Raw genomic sequence first — 19,811 nt, 5'->3', positions numbered from 1 at the left:
AGTCCCGCGCTCGGGCCCCGCCCCTCTTTGTTGCGGCGGCCAATGGACGCAGTCAGAACATCGGCGGCTGCCCGGGTGACTCGGTTATCTGTCACAGAATAACATTCGAGAATGGGACATGGAATGAGACGACGGCCGCAGCACCCCCAAGCCCAGGCCCAGGCCCAGAAGCAGCCCCCGCCTTCCCCGCCGCCCGGAGAGGCTCCGCAGCCATGAGGCCGACTGTCCGGAGGTAAGGTTCCGGAGCTGCTGTGCGCCCTTTCCCGCGCCCCGCCTGCAGCCAGTCCCCCGCCCCGCCCGGGGTGCCCGGCGCTGGAACTCGGGGAAGCAGGCGGGTGGAGCCACTGCCCCTGCAGCCGGGGGCCGGGGGCCGCCCCTAGCGCTCCCGGCTTCGGGAGGGCTTCCTGGAAGAAACGCGGCGGTCTTTGCAAGCCGAGGCTAACGTTTGCGCCCTCGCGGCAGCCCCGGGCGCTCACGTGCCGGCACGTTCTGGCTCAGCTCTCGGGCACATTTGGCGACCCAGGAACGTGCGGAGCCTTGCGGGGACCTCCGGTTCCTTCCTGCGGCGTGTCTTTCTTCTTCTCCCTTCCCCGTCCACTCCGCAGCCTCCACGCTCCTTGTATTTCCCTCTCATGGTTTAGGTGGGTGTGAAGCTTTGTGGCAATATCCAAGTCGCCTTGCTAGGTAATTCCAGGGCTGGAAGCTGGTGTGCAATTCCCTGGCTGGGGGTGGGCTCTGTCCGCGCGCAGTGCGGAGCGGACAGTGAAGTGGGAATCCAGCAAAGCCCCACTGCCTTGGCCACGGCCCCCTCCGTGGTCCCTCTGGGTGTCCACTTACCGTGGTGTGTGCTGTCTCACTGATTTCAGGCACGGCCCGTAAGCAGAGCTCCGGCCGCCGCTCCCCCTTGGTGCGTCCTGCCGCAGCGAGAGGCATGGAGAAGGCCGCCCCTGCCGGGCGCTGATCCCCGCGCTGCGCCCGCGAGCACACGCCCCCTGCGCAGCCCTCCGCGTCCCCCGCCCCGGCCCCACCATGACCGGCTCCGCGGCCGACACTCACCGCCGCCCCCACCCCAAAGGCGCCAAAGGCACCCGGTCCCGGAGCAGCCACGCGCGGCCCGTGAGCCTCGCTACCAGCGGGGGCTCGGAGGAGGAGGACAAAGACGGCGGGGTGCTGTTTCACGTTAACAAGAGCGGCTTCCCCATCGACAGCCACACCTGGGAGCGCATGTGGCTGCACGTGGCCAAAGTGCACCCCAAGGGGGGAGAGATGGTGGGCGCCATCAGGAACGCCACCTTCTTGGCAAAGGTTAGTAGCTCCGAAGGAGGGGTGGGCTGGGCAGGGATGGGACCATTTTACCTGTACGTAGCGTAGCGAATAGAGGCAATTTCCATTTTCCTGGTCCTGCTGCAAACTCCCTTCCCCGCCTAATTCTTCCCGCCGGCTCCCACCCCCTTTGCTTAATGGAGATGTTTGTCTTGGATGTCTTAGCAATGCGAGATAAAAGGAAGAGGGGTTACTGTCCTGGGACTGTGTGGTCGACTTGTGCCAAGGCTTCTTTGAATCTGGAGCCAAATTCTGTTATTTACTTACCCTCTGTACATCCTCCTTCAGCGAAAACTGAAGCCACCAGGTAGCACCAGTGTGCCAAGAATGCATAGACTCCCTAGGCATCGCGCCCCTCTCACCCTCTCTGGAGTCTCTTGGTCCTACTCTGTGTTCCCCTCGAAAATGATGTATTAGACTGTGAATGAATTTACAACCAACCAGTCAGACTTCTCATCGTGAATCATTCCTAGACTTTTTGCCAATTTTTTTTTTTAAATGACAATGACTTTCACCTCTGAAACTTGCAAAAGAGTCAACCCTCTCTTTTCCCAGCTTATCTGGGCTCTGAGAAAAAAGAAAAAAGTGTTTTAACCATGACTTAAAAGGGACTTTCCAGTAACCATGATGAATGAATCTCACAGGATAGAGAAAGAGACTTAGGAATGAAACTGTTTCTACCTTGGAGAGAAGCCAGTGAGCCAGTTGAATTTGGTGGCCAAGGATAATGTTAATAAAATGGAGGGACATGTGCAGGGGTCTCTATGTGAAACATCAGAATGCAAACTCAAGGAGGAATGACGCAGAGCCTGGGGGATGTAGCATGGCAGATGGTTTCCCGTGTACCCTGGGGACTCTGGTATGGCTGAGAAGATTCCTGGGCAGGTCTAGGAATGCCAGACCCGAGACCTGGAAAGCCATCTGGTCGAGTCCCCAACCTGGAGCATCTGGTTACTTGAGCCTCTGAGCCTGCAGGCCAGAAAGCTGTGTGTGCCCTTGGGGAAAGTGGCAGAGCCTCTCAGCTTCCTGTGGCAGTTGGTTACAGTGTTTTATTACCCTGCTGGTCAAGGAGATCTTTCATTTTGCTCAAAGAGAATCTTGCCTGCTTTCGTGTCAGCTGTAATTACCCTTGCTGAGTCCTTCTGGAGGACTCAGAACCTGAAAACAACTCTGGTACCGATGTACAGTTCTGACTTCAGAGTTGGTCCTTACTTAAGTGAGGCTTTCTCATTTAGCACCCTCAGCACCCACCCTGCTTCTAACTGTGACTTCATCCTTCTCCTGACATTGTGGGTGGGGACCCCCTTTCTCTATAGGAATCAGAGAATGTCAGCGTTGGTAGAGATTAATCCCTGCCTCTCAGCAAAAACCCTCCCTTTTTTTGAAGACTTCCTGGGATTGGAGGGCTCGCTACCTCACAGAGCAGCTTCCAGACCTGGCCAGATTTTGCTTACTAGGGAACTCTTAAACTGGGAACAGAAGTCCGTCCCCACCCTTCCTCCCCAGTTACGTGTCATCAACAGTTCTTCTGGTCAAGAAGCAAAGGGGAGCACACATGGCCTTCCTATGCTACTCACAGCTCCCTTGAATGTTATGAGATGGTTCTCTTGGAGTGAGGGAAGGACTTGGAGTCAAAAATCAAGCTACTGAATCCTAGTCCTGGTTGTGCTACCTCTAGCTTCGTGACCTAGATCACTCATTTATTATTTTTTTTTTTCTTAGACAGAAGGAGCGCGTTGCTGTGCGCAGCTCGGGCAGCCGCCGCTCCTCCGCCTTTCACCGAGCGTTCTGGAAAGTTCCCTAGATCACTCATTTAAAAATCTCCCACCTTTGTTTTCTCATCTGTAAAATGGGAGTAGATCAGGTAGGGTGTAAAGTTCTTTCCAAGTCTCAAATCCTATGGGGTTATGACCCGTTAATCTTCAGGTTTCCGGTGATGTGTGCGATACCAGAGGGACACTGGACTATTCTGCATCTTCCTTTAATCATCTTTGTCCACAGGTAGTTCCTTTCATCTTTTCTTTTTTATGTATCATAGTTCCCAGATCAACTCACTTTCCTTGTCCTCTTTCTAGGACAGTTGCTACTTTGTCATCAGTCAGTCCTGGAAAGCGAGCACAATATGAAACACAATATGCTGAATGTTGTCTGAGCAGCTTAGAACGTACACCACTACTTCCGGAGACCTGTACTTTGATACTTCCATTATTGAGGCTGAATTCTGGGTTCTTAAAAAAGACTGTTCTTTCTTTTCTTTTTGTTTTAATATAGTGGCCATATCATATTGTACTTTCACAGTAATACTAACGTCATATGAGGGCTTCTGCCAAGCCAGGACAACCCCAGCCTGAACGTGGGCATCGGCTTTTTGAATCTAAATAAAGAACTTCACTTTTCTCTCCTACGTTGTATCATGATGCTTGCTTCTCCATCCTCAGTCCCGCTGTAGCATCCCCTCTCTCCTGGTTCTGACATCCCCCAAACTCTGACTCTGCACAGGCCCTGGGATGGGAACAGCTTTTTCTTTTTTAAAAATTTGTATTGGCATATAGTTTCTTGACAATGTTGTGTTGTAAATCAGCTACATGTATACATATATCCCCTTTACAGATTTCCTTCCCATTTAGGTCACCACAGAGCACTGAGCTGAGGGAATAGCTTCGAAAACTCCCGCTTCCAGGAACCTCTGATTCGAAGGCTATACCTGCACTCAGCTCAGCAGAGTTTCTCCTCTGGGGCCAAGTCCTTTTCTCTTTTAATCAAATCCATGTCTTGCTGAGGAATTTGTACAGAAGCAGGGGGTAGGAGGGAGTGGTGGTAGAAAAGTTGGAGAGTTTCAGGGAGATTAACCTTTTGGTGGGCTTCCCAGTTGGCTCAGCAGTAAATAACCCGCCTGCCAATGCAGGAGCTGTGGGTTCGATCCCTGAGTTGGGAAGATCCTCTAGGGAAGGAAGTGGCAACATTCTCTAGTATTCTTGCCTGGGAAATCCCTTGAGGAGCCTGGCAGGCTACAGTCCATGGGGTTGTAAAAGAGTCAGACATGACTTAGTGACTAAACAACAAACCTTTTTTTTTTTTTTTTTGACAATTGAATATGGAATATGGATTAAGAAAAGAAGTGAGCAGGGTAAAGTGTCAAAGACCTAAAAGGAGGACTGAATGACACTTTCTTTGACCACAGGCATTCTGTTAGTAAGTTCTGTCCAGAGATCCAGGTGCCCCCACTGGGGAAGGGGGGACAGGTGTCTCCTGCTCTGCGATCCTCCTTCTAAATGTGTGACTGCGGGCCTCTGCCCTACTGGTTACTGGCTCTGAAGTTCCAGCTGACTAGGTGAAAGCCAGGGTTTTTTAGGGATAGTGCAAGAAAGCAGCATGAGTTAGTTGGCTGATAATCAAGGTTGGGAAGGAGAAGCAGAGAAGATGGCTGGCTCAGAAAAAATCAGCTGAGCCAACTAGGAGTCAGCGCCTCCTGCTTCTTGACTGTCTGGAGCCCAACTCTTCTGGGGCAGACAAGCAGATGGATTCAGCGGGAAACATCAAGCCGTTTCTTGCAGACGCCACGTTTTTGTAACTCATCCTCACGTTGATCCCAAATTGTGACATAATTCACATTTAGTGGACTCCGCTTGGCCTGAGTGAAGAAGGGTGAGGGCTGTGGAGCCAGGCTTTGCTGCAGTCAGGGCTCCTGTCACCTGCTGGCACACATGGGCAGCTCACTTTCTCCCCTGTCCTGCGTTCCAAACCATCAGTCCCCACTTCCTGCTCAGCCTGAGGATGTGACCCCTGACCTTCATACCAGGTTACCATCAGCAGATTTCTGAGGCCCAGCCCGGGCTCAAGAGTGATATTCCGTGCTCCCCTCCAGCTTGCCAGAGAAGATTCTTCTGCCTGGAACCTGCACAGTGTATGGTACATTGCCAGGGCAGGGATGGCAAAAGGCTGAGCTTTCTCTCTGTACTTTCTTGTCAAAGACTCGTGGTGCCCGGGGCTCTCGCTGCCTCCTGGCTCCTTTCCTGGCTCCTCCTTCTCGCCACATGGTGATGTATGGGGATGACACACACTGGTGTCTGTCCACATCCTTGCTCCTTGGATGCTTCTGACAGGTCATTGCGTTTGGCAAGGATGGAGTGAAAGAGAGCCTGTCTGCAAAAGCTGGCCTGTGGTTTGTTTCCTTTTTCTTCTTGAACAATGGTCTTCCTGTCCAGCCCCCTTCCCCCACCCCCTGACCACAGGCACAGTGCCTATGGTGGTAGGAGCTCTTAGAGGGGGTGGTTTAGATTTGTGCCCTCTAGATTCAGCCTTCTTCAGCTGGGATGTGGCTTGAGAAAGTTGGATGCAGTTGGCAGGAGGGACTTGACAGGGACAGGATAAATCTAGGTTGAAGTCTCAGGTGAATCGGGGCAGGAAAATAACAGGAGAGACTCTCAGGACCCCAGTCAAGGATGAGAAGAAAAAGGAGTGTTCCCTGGGCTTTTCATGAAAAGGCTGTAACCAGTTAATTTTCCCATCATGCCACAGGAGAGCATCCTACCAGGACTGGGTATCCACACTTCAAGATATCTCTCTTTATTGGAGAGGCAAAAAATGATATTCTGCAGTGGCTTTAATTTTTCATTCTTAAATTGTGCACTGGAACATTTAAAAAATATTTATTCACTATTTGCTTTTCTTTGTGAACTGTCTTTTCATGGTCATTTAAAAAATTGTGGGAACATATAATTTACCATTTTAAGTGTACAGTTCACATTGTACTTACAATTAAGTACATGAATTACTTAAATTACTTACATGTAAGTTCACATGTACTTATAATTAACTTCACGAATGAAGGATATTAACTCATGTAATTCACACTGTAAGTAGGTTCACATTGTTGTACAACTGCTACCACCTTCCGTCTACAGAAGTTTTTCTTCTTCCTCGGCTAAAACTTTGTACCCATTAAACACTGAGTTCTTATTTTTCCCTCCCTCGGCCCCTGGCAACCACAATTCTATTACTACTTGGCTCTATGATTTCGACAGCCATAGTAACCTCATATAAGAGAGATCATTCGGTATTTGTCCTTTCGTGACTGGATTATTTCACTTAGCATCATGTCTTTGAAGTTCTGGCTTATATAGCAAGTGTCAGAATGTCCCTTCCTTTTAAGGCTGCATAGGAATGCGTGGCCTGTGTAGTGCATTGTGTTCACCCATTATCTGTTGATGGACACTTGGGTGTCCATCTGGGCCATTTTCTTTTTTTGCAAATACAAATGTGCCTCTTTTTATTGTAAGCTTACCTATATTACCTTCCTGACCATATACTTTAAAGAGACTATTTTTTTTAATTTATTTTTTTATTGAAGGATAATTGTTTTACAGAATCTCTTTCTTTTTAAAAATATTCACGTATTTATTTAGGCTGGACCAGGCCTTAACTGTGGCACTTGGGATCTTCAGTCTTTTGTTGGGGCTTGCTGGCTCTTAAATTGTGGCATGTGATATCTAGTTCCCTGACCAGGGATGGAACCCAGGCCCCCTGCCTTGGGGGCACAGAGTCTTAGCTACTGGACCCCCAGGGAAGTCCCTGGGGCCATTTTCTCTTCATGAAAGCCCAGAGAGTTTTATTAACTTCTTCGAAGTGTGAACTCTTCATGAATTATGGACAGTAACGCATGGCCCCCACGTATCCACAGGGGGACATGGACGTTTTCATTCTCTTACTTCAGGCTGAGAAGGCATCTCTGTGATGCTCCTGAGTTGAGCCTCCAGGGGCTCAAACTCTGCTGATTCTGTTTTCCAGTTCCTGAAAAGTGGACACCATTCAGACTCCTCACCCCCCGTCCAGACCCCTGAAAACACACCGTTGATGAATAATGATTAGCACAGCTAACACTTAAAGAGCCCCACGCGCCGAGCCCCAAGTTGCCTGCTTTTTACATTAGGTCATATAATCCTCACCGCCAGCCTGGAAGGTCTGAAGTAGATGGTATTCTTTCTTATTTTATCAAGAGGGACCTAGAGGCTTAGAGGTGGGGGCAGCTTGCCCAGGGTCCACAGCAGTTAGGTGAGAAAGCAGGGACTCATAATTACCCTGCAAGGAGCCTGCCTGGTTTGCCGTCCGTTGGCCTGTGGGGGCATGGGCGGCCGGAGGCTGACCCAGCCTGAGCCCCCCGCCAGCTGTCCCAGACGGCAGGGTGGGCTGCAGCCAGATGACCTCATCCCCTCGGCAGTCCCCAGCTGGGGTTTGGGGAATGTGGCCGAGGCTCCTGCACTCGCTCTCAGCTGGGGCTGAGGTAAGCGGGCAGCTGTTTTGAAAAGCCCTTGGGCGCCACTGGGCTTGCTATTCTGAGGACCAGCTGCCCCCTGACTCCCACCCCCGGCATCCGGCCCTTGCGGGCTCCATCGGGCTTGGGGGCATTGAAATCACTTGGTGGTCAGCCCCGAAAGCTGACTCAGAACCAAGTGGCTCTGGCTTCCTCAGGGCTTTGGGCAAAGGACATCCCTCTGGGGATCCCTCAGGTGGCCGGTGACTCTGTGGGGCGTTTTCCCGTGCTTGCCAGCTTTTCTACTAACTAGGTACCAACCCCGCTTTCTGCCCATGGCTTCATGAACTGTGCCACTGCCCTTTTGGTGCCTGTCCCACCTCCCGCTTTGTACCTGGCCCAGAGCTCAGAACACAGGAGGCGCAACAGAAATGGTTGTCCGCGTCTCCCCTGCTTCCTCACTTTTGTATGAAAGCTCTGGCACCTTCTTACACAGAATTCCGGGTGTGGGTAGATCTGTGGATGTTACTGCAAAAAAAAAAAAAAAAAAAAAAAACAGGGACAAGCTTCCCCGTGTTTGCTAGGGCAGAAACACAAGAACACGCTTCGTATTTTGACCCCAGGGGGTTGTGGGGAGGACCATGTAAACAAATGTTCAGATGGGAACATTTTGCTCCCAAAAATGACTCTCCATGACAGGAATGTGATTTGAGTTGATATGTTGTAAGCAAAATGTTTGCAGAACAGCTGTGTGAGCGTGTGCACTCTCAGTCTCACATTTTCTTTTTCTCTCTCTCTCTCTCTCTCTCACACACACACACACACACATTGCACCTTGGCTGTGAAATAGGATGTGTGGCTAATTCTGTTTTAAATAAAAGCAATGGAAGGTGTAGAAGTTTGAAGAACCTCCTGCTTCAGGCCCAGAGGCCCTGCGCCCTCCAGCTTGGATGTAGGGCCTGAGCCTGCAGAGCTGGGGGCAGAACCAGGGACCTTCATGGGCCGTGTCTGGCTTTGGTGCCCACAGGCTGTCCAGCTCTGCCCCCAAGTCTCTTCACCAGTGGCTTCCCCTCTATTTCACCAGTGGCTTCCCCTCTATCAGCTAAGCACTCCGTCCCCAGGGTCTCCCTTTCCCTGTTTTCTTCGAGAGTGGAACTAATCTGACCTGTGGCCCCTTCTGCTCCTCCCTAAGCGACGCAGGCCTCCTCTCCCTCCTGCCGGAGCTGCCAGCCCGCATGGGCTGGCAGGCCCTGTCCCTGCGTCTCCCCACCAGAGGCCAAGGTTAGAAGGAAAGTAAAGGAGAAACTGCCCCCTTTCTTCCCAGGAGTGACTGGATTAGAAGCACTTGCTTATTTTCACTCTTGGCCTGGTTGGCAGGGTGGCTCAGAGCTGAGCGCCGTCTCAGCTCTAAGTTCCTAAGAAGAGGCACTTACCTCCCACTTGCCTGTCCTGGGTGCTTTTGCTCCCTTCTCTTCCCGGCGGAGGGTAAGACCTTCAGACACTCAGTGTTGACCTAGGGGCAGATTAGGAAGTGCAGGGGAGACTGGCCGCCAGGAGGGGTCAAAAGGTAAGACGGCTCCTGAGTTGGAAGGGATGCCCTTCCCTGGGAAGAGTCGAGACAAGAGGGGCATCCTTACGAATCCGCTCGGGGCTAGATTCAGGGAAGGGGTGCCACAGGCAGTGCAGGGGGTGGTGTGGAGGAGAAACGCTAGGTGCAGAGCCATGTTGCCTCCCTTTGGGGCACCATCATCTTATATTCAGAGGTGCCCTGGCGAAGAACACAGGTTACCCCAGCCACGCAGAAAAGTGTCGTCGTGCAGTCAAAGTGTGAGGATTAATGGAGCACCTTGAAACATCCCAGCCTGGGAGGGGATGGTGGGACACTACAGGGCATAGCCCTTGGCCTCAAGAAGAGCGGAGGCTCCCGCGGGAGACGGGCCGTGTTCACGCAACATGCAGAGAGCCGTAGGGAGCCCTTGCGACGACCCAGGGCAGGCTGTGTGCCAAGGGAACACAGAGGACGTCAGCAGGGGACTGACTGGTCTGGGGAGACCTTATCCTGGAGGCACCAGTTGAATGGGTGCCCGGGGCAGGGTGGCCAGCTGAGCTTGGGAGCAGCTCTGCAGTGGTCCTGACCCTTGGTCCACCCTGAGGCACTGGGCTCCACAGCATCTCCTTGATACGACCATCTCTGTCTATTTCTCTGCAGCCTTCAATACCCCAGGTTCCAAACTACAGGCTGTCAATGACGATCCCAGACTGGCTCCAGGCGATCCAGAACTACATGAAGACACTACAGTATCCTTCCGACCGGGGTCAGAGGAGACGACCCAGCCAAGGGGATGGGCATGGTGATTAGTCTGATGACCTGTCTGTCCGCAGATGGTCAGCAAATGCGGTGTGAGGTTGATGAGGCCAGGGACGGAGGGACGCCGTGATGTGAGAGCCTAGGGGTGACACTGGAGGGCCATCGCTGTGATGCTCAGACCCTCTCCCTTTAAGCTCAGACCCTCTCCCTTTAAGCTCAGACCCTCTCCCTTTAAGCAGGGTGTGGGGCAGCCGGCAAGGGGCGGCCAGGGGCGGGCACTGCTCCTCCTTCTCTCTCCCTCCTCCCTCTCAGTCATCCTTGGCTCCTTCCATCTTTCTTCCTATGCCAGCTTCCTTTTCTCTCTTCCCTCTAGTCTTCTGCTTCCTTTTCTTTCCTCTCTCTTTTTGGCCTGATGCTGACCACGCATCATCAGCAAGAAGCCCATCCGGTGCTGCCTTTCGCACCTGGTACTCTTGCTCTGCATGAGTGAGTGTGGCTCTGGGCTGGGGTCCCCTCCACTTCGCGTGAGTTTGAAGAAGAGCCAAGTTGCCTTGTAGTTCCCAGCTGGGTGCAGACCAGCCAGCCGTGGCTCTCTTTTCTCCTCTGATCTAAGGAGTGTCTGCAGTCAGGATTAGATCAGTTCTGAGCACCTGCGTGAGCTACGGTATAAGAACTAAGGGGGCGGGTCAGATGGTCCCCTTGCTGCGGCTGGTGCTTTATCCGGGATAGGGGTCAGACGGGAGCCGGGCTGAGAGCCATGTCAGTGAGAGGGAGGGGCTGTCTGCCTGAGTGAGTCAGGGAGCATCTTGGCTCAGCCAGCGTTGGGCTCCCTGCCGCCATCCTGGCCCCCAGCACATGGTCCATGAGGTCAGGCCTCGGCTCACCTCTGTCCTTCCTCCCTAAAGACAGAGAGCTTAGCAGAGAGGATTTCACGGGGCACTGCACACATGTCCCGCCTGCCCCGCAAGAGGCCTCCCCTCTCTGCTACGGGCAAGAAGCTGTCCTGTGGACTTATGTGTTTGCCCTGAAGGGAAGGGTGCTAGCAGATGAGAACGGCCCCTTGGTTGGGTGACCCCTCTCAGTTCCTTTACAGACTGTGACCTCCCTGCATGGTATTTTCCCAGTAGAATCCTAAAGTAATATTAGGGATTAGAAGATAGCACCAGCCTCCAAGGCTCAGGCTGACAGCCCAAGCCCAGGGACGGCCGTCTGATTCAGTGCTGATCACCGAATTGGGAACTCGCGTGGGGAGCTCCCTGTGGCCCAAAAGCATAAACTCTTGTCAGAGTCCACCTGGAGCCCCAAGAGCTGAGCCTTCCTGGATGTGACTGACTCCTCACAGAACATTCCAGAAGGTGATGGAAATTAGAACTTAGAATTGCCCACCCCACTTCTACTTGGGGCTTCCCTGACAGGTAAAGAATCTGCCTGCAATGCAGGAGACACAGGACACTTGGATTTGATCCCTGAGTTGGGAAGGTCCCCCGGAGGAGGAAATGGCAACCCACTCCAGTATTCTTGCCTGGGAAATCCCATGAACAGAGGAGCATGGTGGGCCACAGTCCTTGGGGTCACAAAGAGTCAGACACGACTGAGCCACTAAGCAGGTCCCTTCTACTTAGGAGAGGGTCTTCACAAGGATCATCTGGCTGGAGATTAAAGAGGATAAGCCTGGGGAGAAATGCATTTTGGGGGCCCGTTTGCATGTGCTTGACATATAACTGCTCTTTCTCCCATAAACCCTGCAGCACACTCTCAGTCCTGAAGGATCTGCTTTTTCATTTTTCTCTTCGCTGACCCGTTGTGATGGTCGCTGACCTGGATCGGTGACTGCAGAGAGGGCCAGAGAAGCGAAAACATGCCCCGTGCTGCCGGGATCAGGTTCCGGGTCACCTTGCCGTTGGAGTGTCCTCCCTGTTCTACCCTCTGACCAGCCTTTTATTTTGCAGTTCCACGGGCCTTCCTAGTGCTTTGTCCTGGACGCAAGGACTGGTGCTAGGGCCTGGGGACCGCTTGGGGCCAGCCCTGACTGTGCAGGGTCTCAGCTGGGGATGCAAAAGGGTGAATCCTGCCTTCCCTTCTGTCAGCCTCACAGCCTTGGCCAACAGGGGTGCTGGCCTCGCACAGGATTCTGGGACATGAAGTCTGTAGTCCTGAGCTCTGTTGTGTGGGGTGCAGCCTTCTGAGGGTGAGGTCTCTCTGTCTCTGAAAGCAGCCGTTTACTGGAGGTTCTCCTCCCCAGCCCACTTTCAGGGCTAACTGTAAGGGACTGAGAAAGGATGGTCAGGTAAATTTTTCTTAATTATTTTTTTATTATAGATTTGTCTCACTCTATGCACTAGATGTATAAACTAGATATAAGCACGGAGAGAAATCTGGGCATATAAATAGAACTTTTGCCTGTTGCATTCTACTTTTACATTCTTCCCTGGTGGCTAAAGAAAGGTAAAGAAAGTGAAAAGTGAAAGTTGTTCAGTCATGTCCAGCTCTTTGCGACCCCATGAACTTTATACTCCATGGATTCTCCAGGCCAGAATACTGGAGTGGGTTGCTGTTCCTTTCTCCAGGGGATCTTCCCAACCCAGGGATCGAACCCCGGTCTCCTCCCAGGTCTCCTGCAGAAGAATGAACCACCGTCTGAACCACCAGGGAAGCCCAGAAGGTAAAGAATCTACCTGCAATGCAGGAAACCCTGGTTGATCCCTGGGTCAGGAAGATCCCCTGGAGAAAGGAACAGCAACCCGCTCCAGTATTCTGGCCTGGAGAATTCCATGGACAGAGGAGCCTGGCGGGTTCCAGTCCATGGGGTCGCAAGGAGTTGGACACGGCTAAGCGACTAACACTTTAAATATACCAGGAATCTCACTGTTTGAATGAAATCTTTGGTAAAGTGAAAAACCATTTTACAACGAGACTGTGGAGCCCTTTATTTTCCTATTACCTTCAGGGTTTTGTATATTGTATTTTTAAAAGCTGAGCGGGCCTTTATTGTTATGGGTTATTCTTATGGCTCATGCTGGTAATTTCCCAACAGTTGAGCCTCTTAAAATCATCCCCTGCCTCCCCCAACCCCTCATCAGTCCCAGATGGGGTGACTGAATAACATCCAGGGCCAAGACCATGGCCTGAAATCAGAATTGCCAGAGGTGGAGCCCAGAACCTGCTTATCACAGACTCTCCAGGAGGTTGTTAAACACACTTGTGTCCTAGGGGCCAAGTGCGTCTTTGCCAAGACAGGAATCCCAGCCCTTCTTAGGAGGGTGTGCAATGCCTTGAGGTGATCATTGCTTCCCTCTGCAGCTGCCTGTACCATTGTAGGGGCATGCATCTAACCTCATACTCCACTCCTGGGCTACAGGTTCAGGCTTCATTGGCACCTTCCCAATACGCACTTTTCCTGTAGGATTTTGTTGGAGGCAAAAAAGAGAAACAGAAAGTAACTTTTCTTTAGGTTCAGAAAAAATCAAGATCCAGTATCAAGAGAGCCTGCTATCAGAGAATCTCTGGTCCCCTTCCTAATGAGCTCATGTGGGCTTGCAGGTCTCTGAAACCTTGTGGGCAACCAGCTAAACCCCTGTGGGGGTAATGGTGTCAGTCTCCTCAGATTTAATAATCCATGCCAGTGTCAGTCAGATGGGACATGGAAGAGATGTCTCCCCAGAAAACTCTGCTGCAGTCAGTATGCTCTTGAGAAACTCTGCTGCCATCTACCTGGCCTCCATGCCTCACCCTCCCATCCTTCCATCCAGCCATCCAGCCATCAACCTACCCTTCTGTCTGCAGCCAGCCAGCCAACCTTTCATTCATCCATCCACCTATCCTGTCTTCTGGTTTTTAGTATTTATTTTATGATTTATTTGTCTGTGCCTGTTCTTAGTTTTGGCCACAGGATCTTTGGTTGTGGCATGTTGGATCTAAGAATATCCAGGGAAGTCCCACCTAACCACTCTTCTGTCAACCCCATTCTTCTTGCCTTCCTTGCATCCACCCACTTATCCATCCATCCGTCCACCCAGCCATTCACTTATCCCTCATATTTAATACGTTTTGCTAACTGGAATATGTTGGACTTGTGCCATGCTTTAGGGTGATGCAAAGATGGTAGAGAAACAGTCCCAACTCTCAAAGAGATTGTAGTTTAGTAGGTGAATTAAGACATGTAGTCAACAAAACACAGAGAATATTGAAAAGAGCTAGTCTGAAGTTCCAGGGTGCTTTGGGGCCTCCAGGGCAGGTCAGTGAGGAGGAAGATGCTGTTGGTGATATTCTGGCTACTGGACACCTAGAAAGCCCTGACTCCCTCATCCCTTCGAGACATCAAACATAGCTTCCTCTGTTGGATTACTGGGACCTTTGGAGTTTTCTGTCACTTTCCCTTTACATACTTCACACAGATACAATCATACAGGGACCCAGTTCTTTGAAATTAGGAAGATGAGACCGCTGAGTGGGTAAGTGGTGCATGGTCTATGGGCCAGGAGACTGTGCTTCTGTCTGAGAGCTGTCATCTTTCTCTCCCACTCTTGGTCGTTGATCCCAGTGCTCAAACATTCTGGTCCATAAGGGGTGAGGGTGGGGCTGCCCCAGGACCAGGGTGGAGGTGAGACTGAGGTCTCAGCCACTCTGGACAGCCAAGCTCAGTGGTGGAGACTAACTCAGGGATGGGGGAGGCATATGAAATTTGTTTTATGTGGCCTTTTTTACTTGCTCCCTTGTAACATCCCTTGTCCTGGGTTAGTGGGAGGGTACTGTGGATTAGGGGCACTAACCTCACAAAGGGTTTCCCAGGTGGCGCTGGTGGTAAAGAACCCGCCTACCAATGCAGGAGACCCGGGTTCAATCCCTGGTTTGGCAAGATCCCCTGAAAGAGGGTATGACAACCCACTCCAGTATTCTTGCCTGGAGAATCCCCATGGACAGAGAGAAGAGCCTGGTGGGTTACAGTCCTTGGGATCGCAAAGAGTCGGACATGACTGAAGTGACTTAGCATGCATGCACACAACCTCCCAAAACTACCTCTTGGAGAGAGGAGTGGAGAATTTAGGAATTTTAGTTCTGCCAAGTACTTTTCCAGCCTCCTGCAAGGCCACTTTGGAGAAGGCAATGGCACCCCACTCCAGTACTCTTGGCTGGAAAATCCATGGACAGAGGAGCCTGGTAGGCTGCAGTCCATGGGGTCGCTAAGAGTCGGACAAGACTGAGCGACTTCACTTTCACTTTTCCCTTTCATGCATTGGAGAAGGAAATGGCAACCCACTCCAGTGTTCTTGCCTGGAGAATCCCAGGGACGGGGAAGCCTGGTGGGCTGCCGTCTCTGGGGTCTCACAGAGTCGGACATGACTGAAGCTACTTAGCAGCAAGGCCACTTCTCCCCTTTCCCTCCGTATTCCTGCATGCTGGGCCTAGCGTGGAGACTTGTGGGCTGACACACAGACCAACTGCATAATTAAAGGAACCTGAGATCCTTCCTTGTGCTCTACCCTACAGGTTAATGGAAACAGCGAAAGAAATGACTCGGGAGTCCCTGCCTATCAAATGCCTTGAAGCTGTCATCCTGGGCATGTATCCTTTAAGGGATGTGAGTTTAAATGTGCTCTGTAGATGGTAGCATCACTCTGGGCTGGTTGTGCCTTTCACATCCTAGGTCCTCAGAGATGATGCTGGTCATCTGCGTGGAGGAAACTGTCAAGCTCCGCTGGTGGTTCTCTTGAACTTTCACCATCTGGACTTGAACCAAATCAGAGCTCGGCTGCTTGGCCATCTTCAGTGTAACCTGTGAGCTGAAGCCTGCTTCAAGGCTGGCTCCCAGGCCAGACTGCGTTAGTCGCGAGGAGAAGTCTAGCTTCGGGGGGACTAGCGAGAGCATGTGTCATTATTTTTTTTTGCATTTACCTGGCATTGCAACAGGAAGGACACGCCCATGGGATTACTCAAACCCATCTGCAGGAAGATTCTCAGCGTGGACTGTGGAGGGGCAGTCCACCATGCGGACTGCCTGGTGGCAGTGTCCTGACCCTACAGGACATAAGGCTGAAACCAGGGTCTGGACGCTTCACACTTTCCATTCCGTTTTCCACTAGGCGCCTGGCTCCTCAGCCGGAGGGGAAATACGGTCCAGAATAACCGTGATGACCCTTGACTTCTTAGTGGTGGCAGCAGTAGAACGTGATCTGGTAGAAAAGCAGAGAAATTCCCCGTCCCGGGACGGACGGCTTGGGTGAACTGGCCAAGGGAACACAGCCAGACATGAGCTCGAGAGGTGGCCCCAGGTTAGGACAGATAGGTCCTTGAGTGCTGTGCTGAGAAGGGTGACTTTTTCCAGACAGTGAGCTGCCCCGCTGAAATCTCTGGAGCAGAGACAGGATACGATGAGCACGCACTCCAGAGAGACAGTTCTTGGGGCAGACGGAAGGGCAGCCAGGGAAGGTGAGACTGCATCTGCGAAGCCCGTGAGGAGCCGTTCCCTCAGGGGGATGGCGGTGCTTGAACTGTGATCTTGGCCATGGGGATGGCTTTGAGGGGACAGTTTCAGAAGATCTCAGGGACTGAGAATTAGCCGGCGTTGATGCAGAAGGAAGTCCACGAGTACAGGTTTCTGGATGAGTCGACCATCTGTGGAAGATGGGCTGGAGGAAGGTGAGAGACTTGGGCGCAGACCTGAACTCAGACGGAGCTGTGAAGGTCGAGGAGGGGAGTTGGACGTGTCCTCAGCCCCACGCGGGGACTCATATGTGCAGAGCTAGAGGAGAGAGGCCATGACTCTGCATTTCTGGTTTGGCAAATTGAGTGATCGGATAGTAATGCCACCGTCCACGGGGAGGACTGACACAGGAGGGTCAGAGTTACGGGGAGGTGAGTTCCGATTTGGACGTGTTGAATTTGAGGTGCCTGTGGGGCATCGGGTCGTGTATTAGACTGTGGCGCTCAGGAGGAGGGTCCTCGCTGGAAATAGAAACTTGCCGGCGGAGGGCGTTAGGGGTGGCCGTGGTTTCAAGGATGACATCCCAGGATTTTCTGCTCTAGTTGGACACAAGGAACCATGACAGAGACTGAGGAGGGCAGTTAAGAGAAGTGGAAAGGAAACCAGGAGAGAGAGGAGACTCAGAAGTCAGCGGGAGGCTTTGGACTGGGGACGGGTCTGGTCCGTTTTCCTGGCCCCCCTGGACATCTTCATGGGGAAAGGAACTTTGCCCCTCTCGTCTGCAGACCGCTGTCTGGCCGGATCTGAAACACGACTGTCCACAGGTGCCCAGGCTCGCGCCTGAAGAATGGGAACTTGAGTCTCGTGGAGGCCCTTGTCCACCCCTGCAAGTCATACCTCCCCGTTGCTCCCCACCCGGGAGATGGACACGTCTGGGAGCCCAGCAGGCAGGCAGGGGTGGGGTGTGGGGAACAGCAGATGGCTCCAGGCCCCACCCTTTGGAGGCAGGAGTCCACACAGCTGTTGGGCAGAGCCTCCTCTAAGTTTAATGGGCGAACAGTTGTCGGGGATTTGCTGGTGGTGGAAGGAGCCCCTCGCCGTGGGCGCCAGCTGCCTCCAGACCCTCTGCTGGTGGAGGTCGCCGGGCCCCTGGACGGAGGTCATCTGGTGTCACACGACAGTCCTGTATGTGGCAGTCTTGTCGCCGTGCAGTTGCATCAGTCCAAGTGGAAATTAGCTTAGGTTCCTGGAGTTGCTTAAACCCTTGGGGTTGCGGGGCTGTACCTGTGGCCAGCCCCAGGCCTGTCCAGATCAGATGCAGCCTGTTCTGGCCCTCTTTTGTTCTTACCGTTGTGTCATTTCGGAGAAGTGGAGGGAGGGTGGAGAAATACTGCCGAACTCAGGGAAATTTGACTCCTGCATAGACAAGAGACACAGAGCTGGATTCTAAAAGCGACGGCCTCTTTGTCTTTGCTCCGTCAGCATCCCTGTGGCCTGCTTTCCTCCCGGGCACAGCCAAGGGCGAACTCCGGTCATCCGTCTGCCTCCCACAGGTCCTTCCGCAGGTCCTGGGGGACAAGGGGTGCGTTGACAACTCTGAAACAGGTTGACTTGGCTGCTTCTTGGAACCCTGTGTCCATCAGCTTGTCCTTATTTTCTCTTGTTTGACGTGAGCGCGGAGTTCAGGATTCATTCGTGAAGGGCCACTTCTTTTGATCTTGGTTTTGTGATCGTGCTGGAGAGAGAGAGCCTTGGGGGTCATGGAACTTCTTTGGGGGGGCCCCATTGGCCCTGGTGGGGCTTAATCCTGGAGCTCAAGTGCTAGGGTTTCTCCAGTAATAGCTGTATTACCAGAGGCAGGGTAGGCATCGCCCCAGCAGGCTGGGTGCTGGGCCGAACCTCCCTGGGCTGGGGGCACTGCTGCTCTCTTCCCAATTAAAGCCCAGGCTACTTCCCAGTCCTCATCCACACCTTCTAGTCCCCTCCCTCTCGGTTCACAGAGACTCCAGGTCCCATTGATTGCCCGAGTGATGGAGCAGTTCTGAGTGAGTGATGACTCGTCACAGGATGGGCTAGTGGTCCCTCCGGTCACTCCCCACTCTCTCTCCTCCCCTTGACTGACTCTGCTTGTCCCGTAGGAATCCTGGTGTGGTCACACCGAGGCCCCTTCTCTGCTCTCCCTGAGGTGGCTGGGATTCCTCTCTCTCAGCACGGATTGCATGGGGGTGGGTTTTTTCAGTTTTACTGAGATAAAATTGACTTAGAGCACTGTGTAAGTTTAAGACGTACACTGTAATGACTTGACATATATATTGCAAATGCAGGGTTTCTAAGCATTGTAGTGACATATTCATAACTTCAGTTCAGTCGCTCAGTGTCTGACTCTTTGCGACCTCATGGACTGCAGCAGGCCAGGCTTCCCTGTCCGTCACCAACTCCCGGAGCTTGCTCAAACTCATGTTCATCGAGTCGGTGATGCCATCCAACCACCTCATCCTCTGTCGTCCCCTTCTCCTCCTGCCCTCAGTCTTTCCCAGCATCAGGGTCTTTTCTAATGTGTCAGCCCTTCCCATCTGGTGGCCAAAGTATTGGAGCTTCAGCTTCAGCATCAGTCCTTCTGGTGAATATTCAGGACTGATTTCCTTTAGGATGGACTGGTTTACATTTACCATTTTTAACTTTACCGTTCAGTAGCGTGGAGGACATTCATGCTGTTATACGGCCGTCACCGCTGTCCATCCCCACCACCGGCTCTTCCCAACTGAAATGCTAAGCCCATTAAACAGGGTCCCCTGTCCCTAACAACCACCGTCCTACTTTATGTCTCTATTAGAGTTCGACTCTTCCAGATACCTCATAAAGTTGAATCATACAGTATTTGTCCTTTTCTGACTGGTTTATTTCACATACACTAATTTCCTCAAGTTTCTTTCCTGTTGTAGCGTATGCTAGAATGTCCTTCCTTTTTAAGGCTGAGCTATTCCATTGTATGTACATACCGCACATCGTTTATCCATTCACCACTTGAGTAGAGCCTTTGGTTATCTCCACTTCTGGGCTCTTGTGAAGAACGCTGCTGTGACGTTGGTGTGCGAGTATCTGTTGGAGTCCTCGCTTTTGGTTCTCTTGGGTGTGTACCCCAGGTACAGTTGCGGGGTCATATGGTAATTCTGTGTTTAATGTGCTTGAGGAACTGCCGTGCTGATGGTATTGTGTCCCCCCCGCCCCCGGCCACACCGTGTAGCATGGGGATCTTCCCCAGCTGGGGATCAAACCCTTGCCCCTGGAAGGAGAAGCATGGAGTCTTAGCCACTGCTCCACCAGGGAAGCCCCCGTGTTGTGTCCATGTTGAGTCTGTCTCTCTGTCAGACTTTCAGGGAAGAGCTGTGTACTTCATCATTGACTCCACAGCCCTACCTAGCAGTCTGGCTGGGATAGGAAGTAGTGTTTGTTACACTGACTTAACTGAGGAGTGCCCTTGTTCCAGCCCCAGAGAACTCGCCCCAGAA

The 19,811-nt window shown here is 52.3% G+C and overlaps 1 protein-coding gene across 2 annotated transcripts in view; it reads left to right on the top strand.

The window, feature by feature from the left end:
• The first annotated feature begins 142 nt into the window (after positions 1-142).
• The window catches only part of VASH2 (vasohibin 2), a 41,187-nt gene continuing 21,518 nt past the window's right edge, over positions 143-19,811 (top strand). For both annotated transcript variants that reach the window (XR_009730078.1, XM_061383539.1), the window contains exons 1-5: positions 143-232; positions 867-1,305; positions 9,783-9,871; positions 14,276-14,332; positions 15,369-15,443. Coding sequence is in view for 1 of the 2 variants with exons in the window: in XM_061383539.1 (XP_061239523.1) it covers positions 1,030-1,305; positions 9,783-9,871; positions 14,276-14,332; positions 15,369-15,443 (497 nt within the window). In the remaining variant the exon portion in view is untranslated. The remainder of the gene's footprint in view (positions 233-866; positions 1,306-9,782; positions 9,872-14,275; positions 14,333-15,368; positions 15,444-19,811) is intronic.

Source organism: Bos javanicus, chromosome 16 (assembly GCF_032452875.1).
Source record: "Bos javanicus breed banteng chromosome 16, ARS-OSU_banteng_1.0, whole genome shotgun sequence".
In the NCBI taxonomy this organism is placed as follows: Eukaryota; Metazoa; Chordata; class Mammalia; order Artiodactyla; family Bovidae; genus Bos; species Bos javanicus.
Note: the sequence above shows the minus strand (reverse complement) of the source record. Positions and strands in the feature narration are given on the sequence as shown.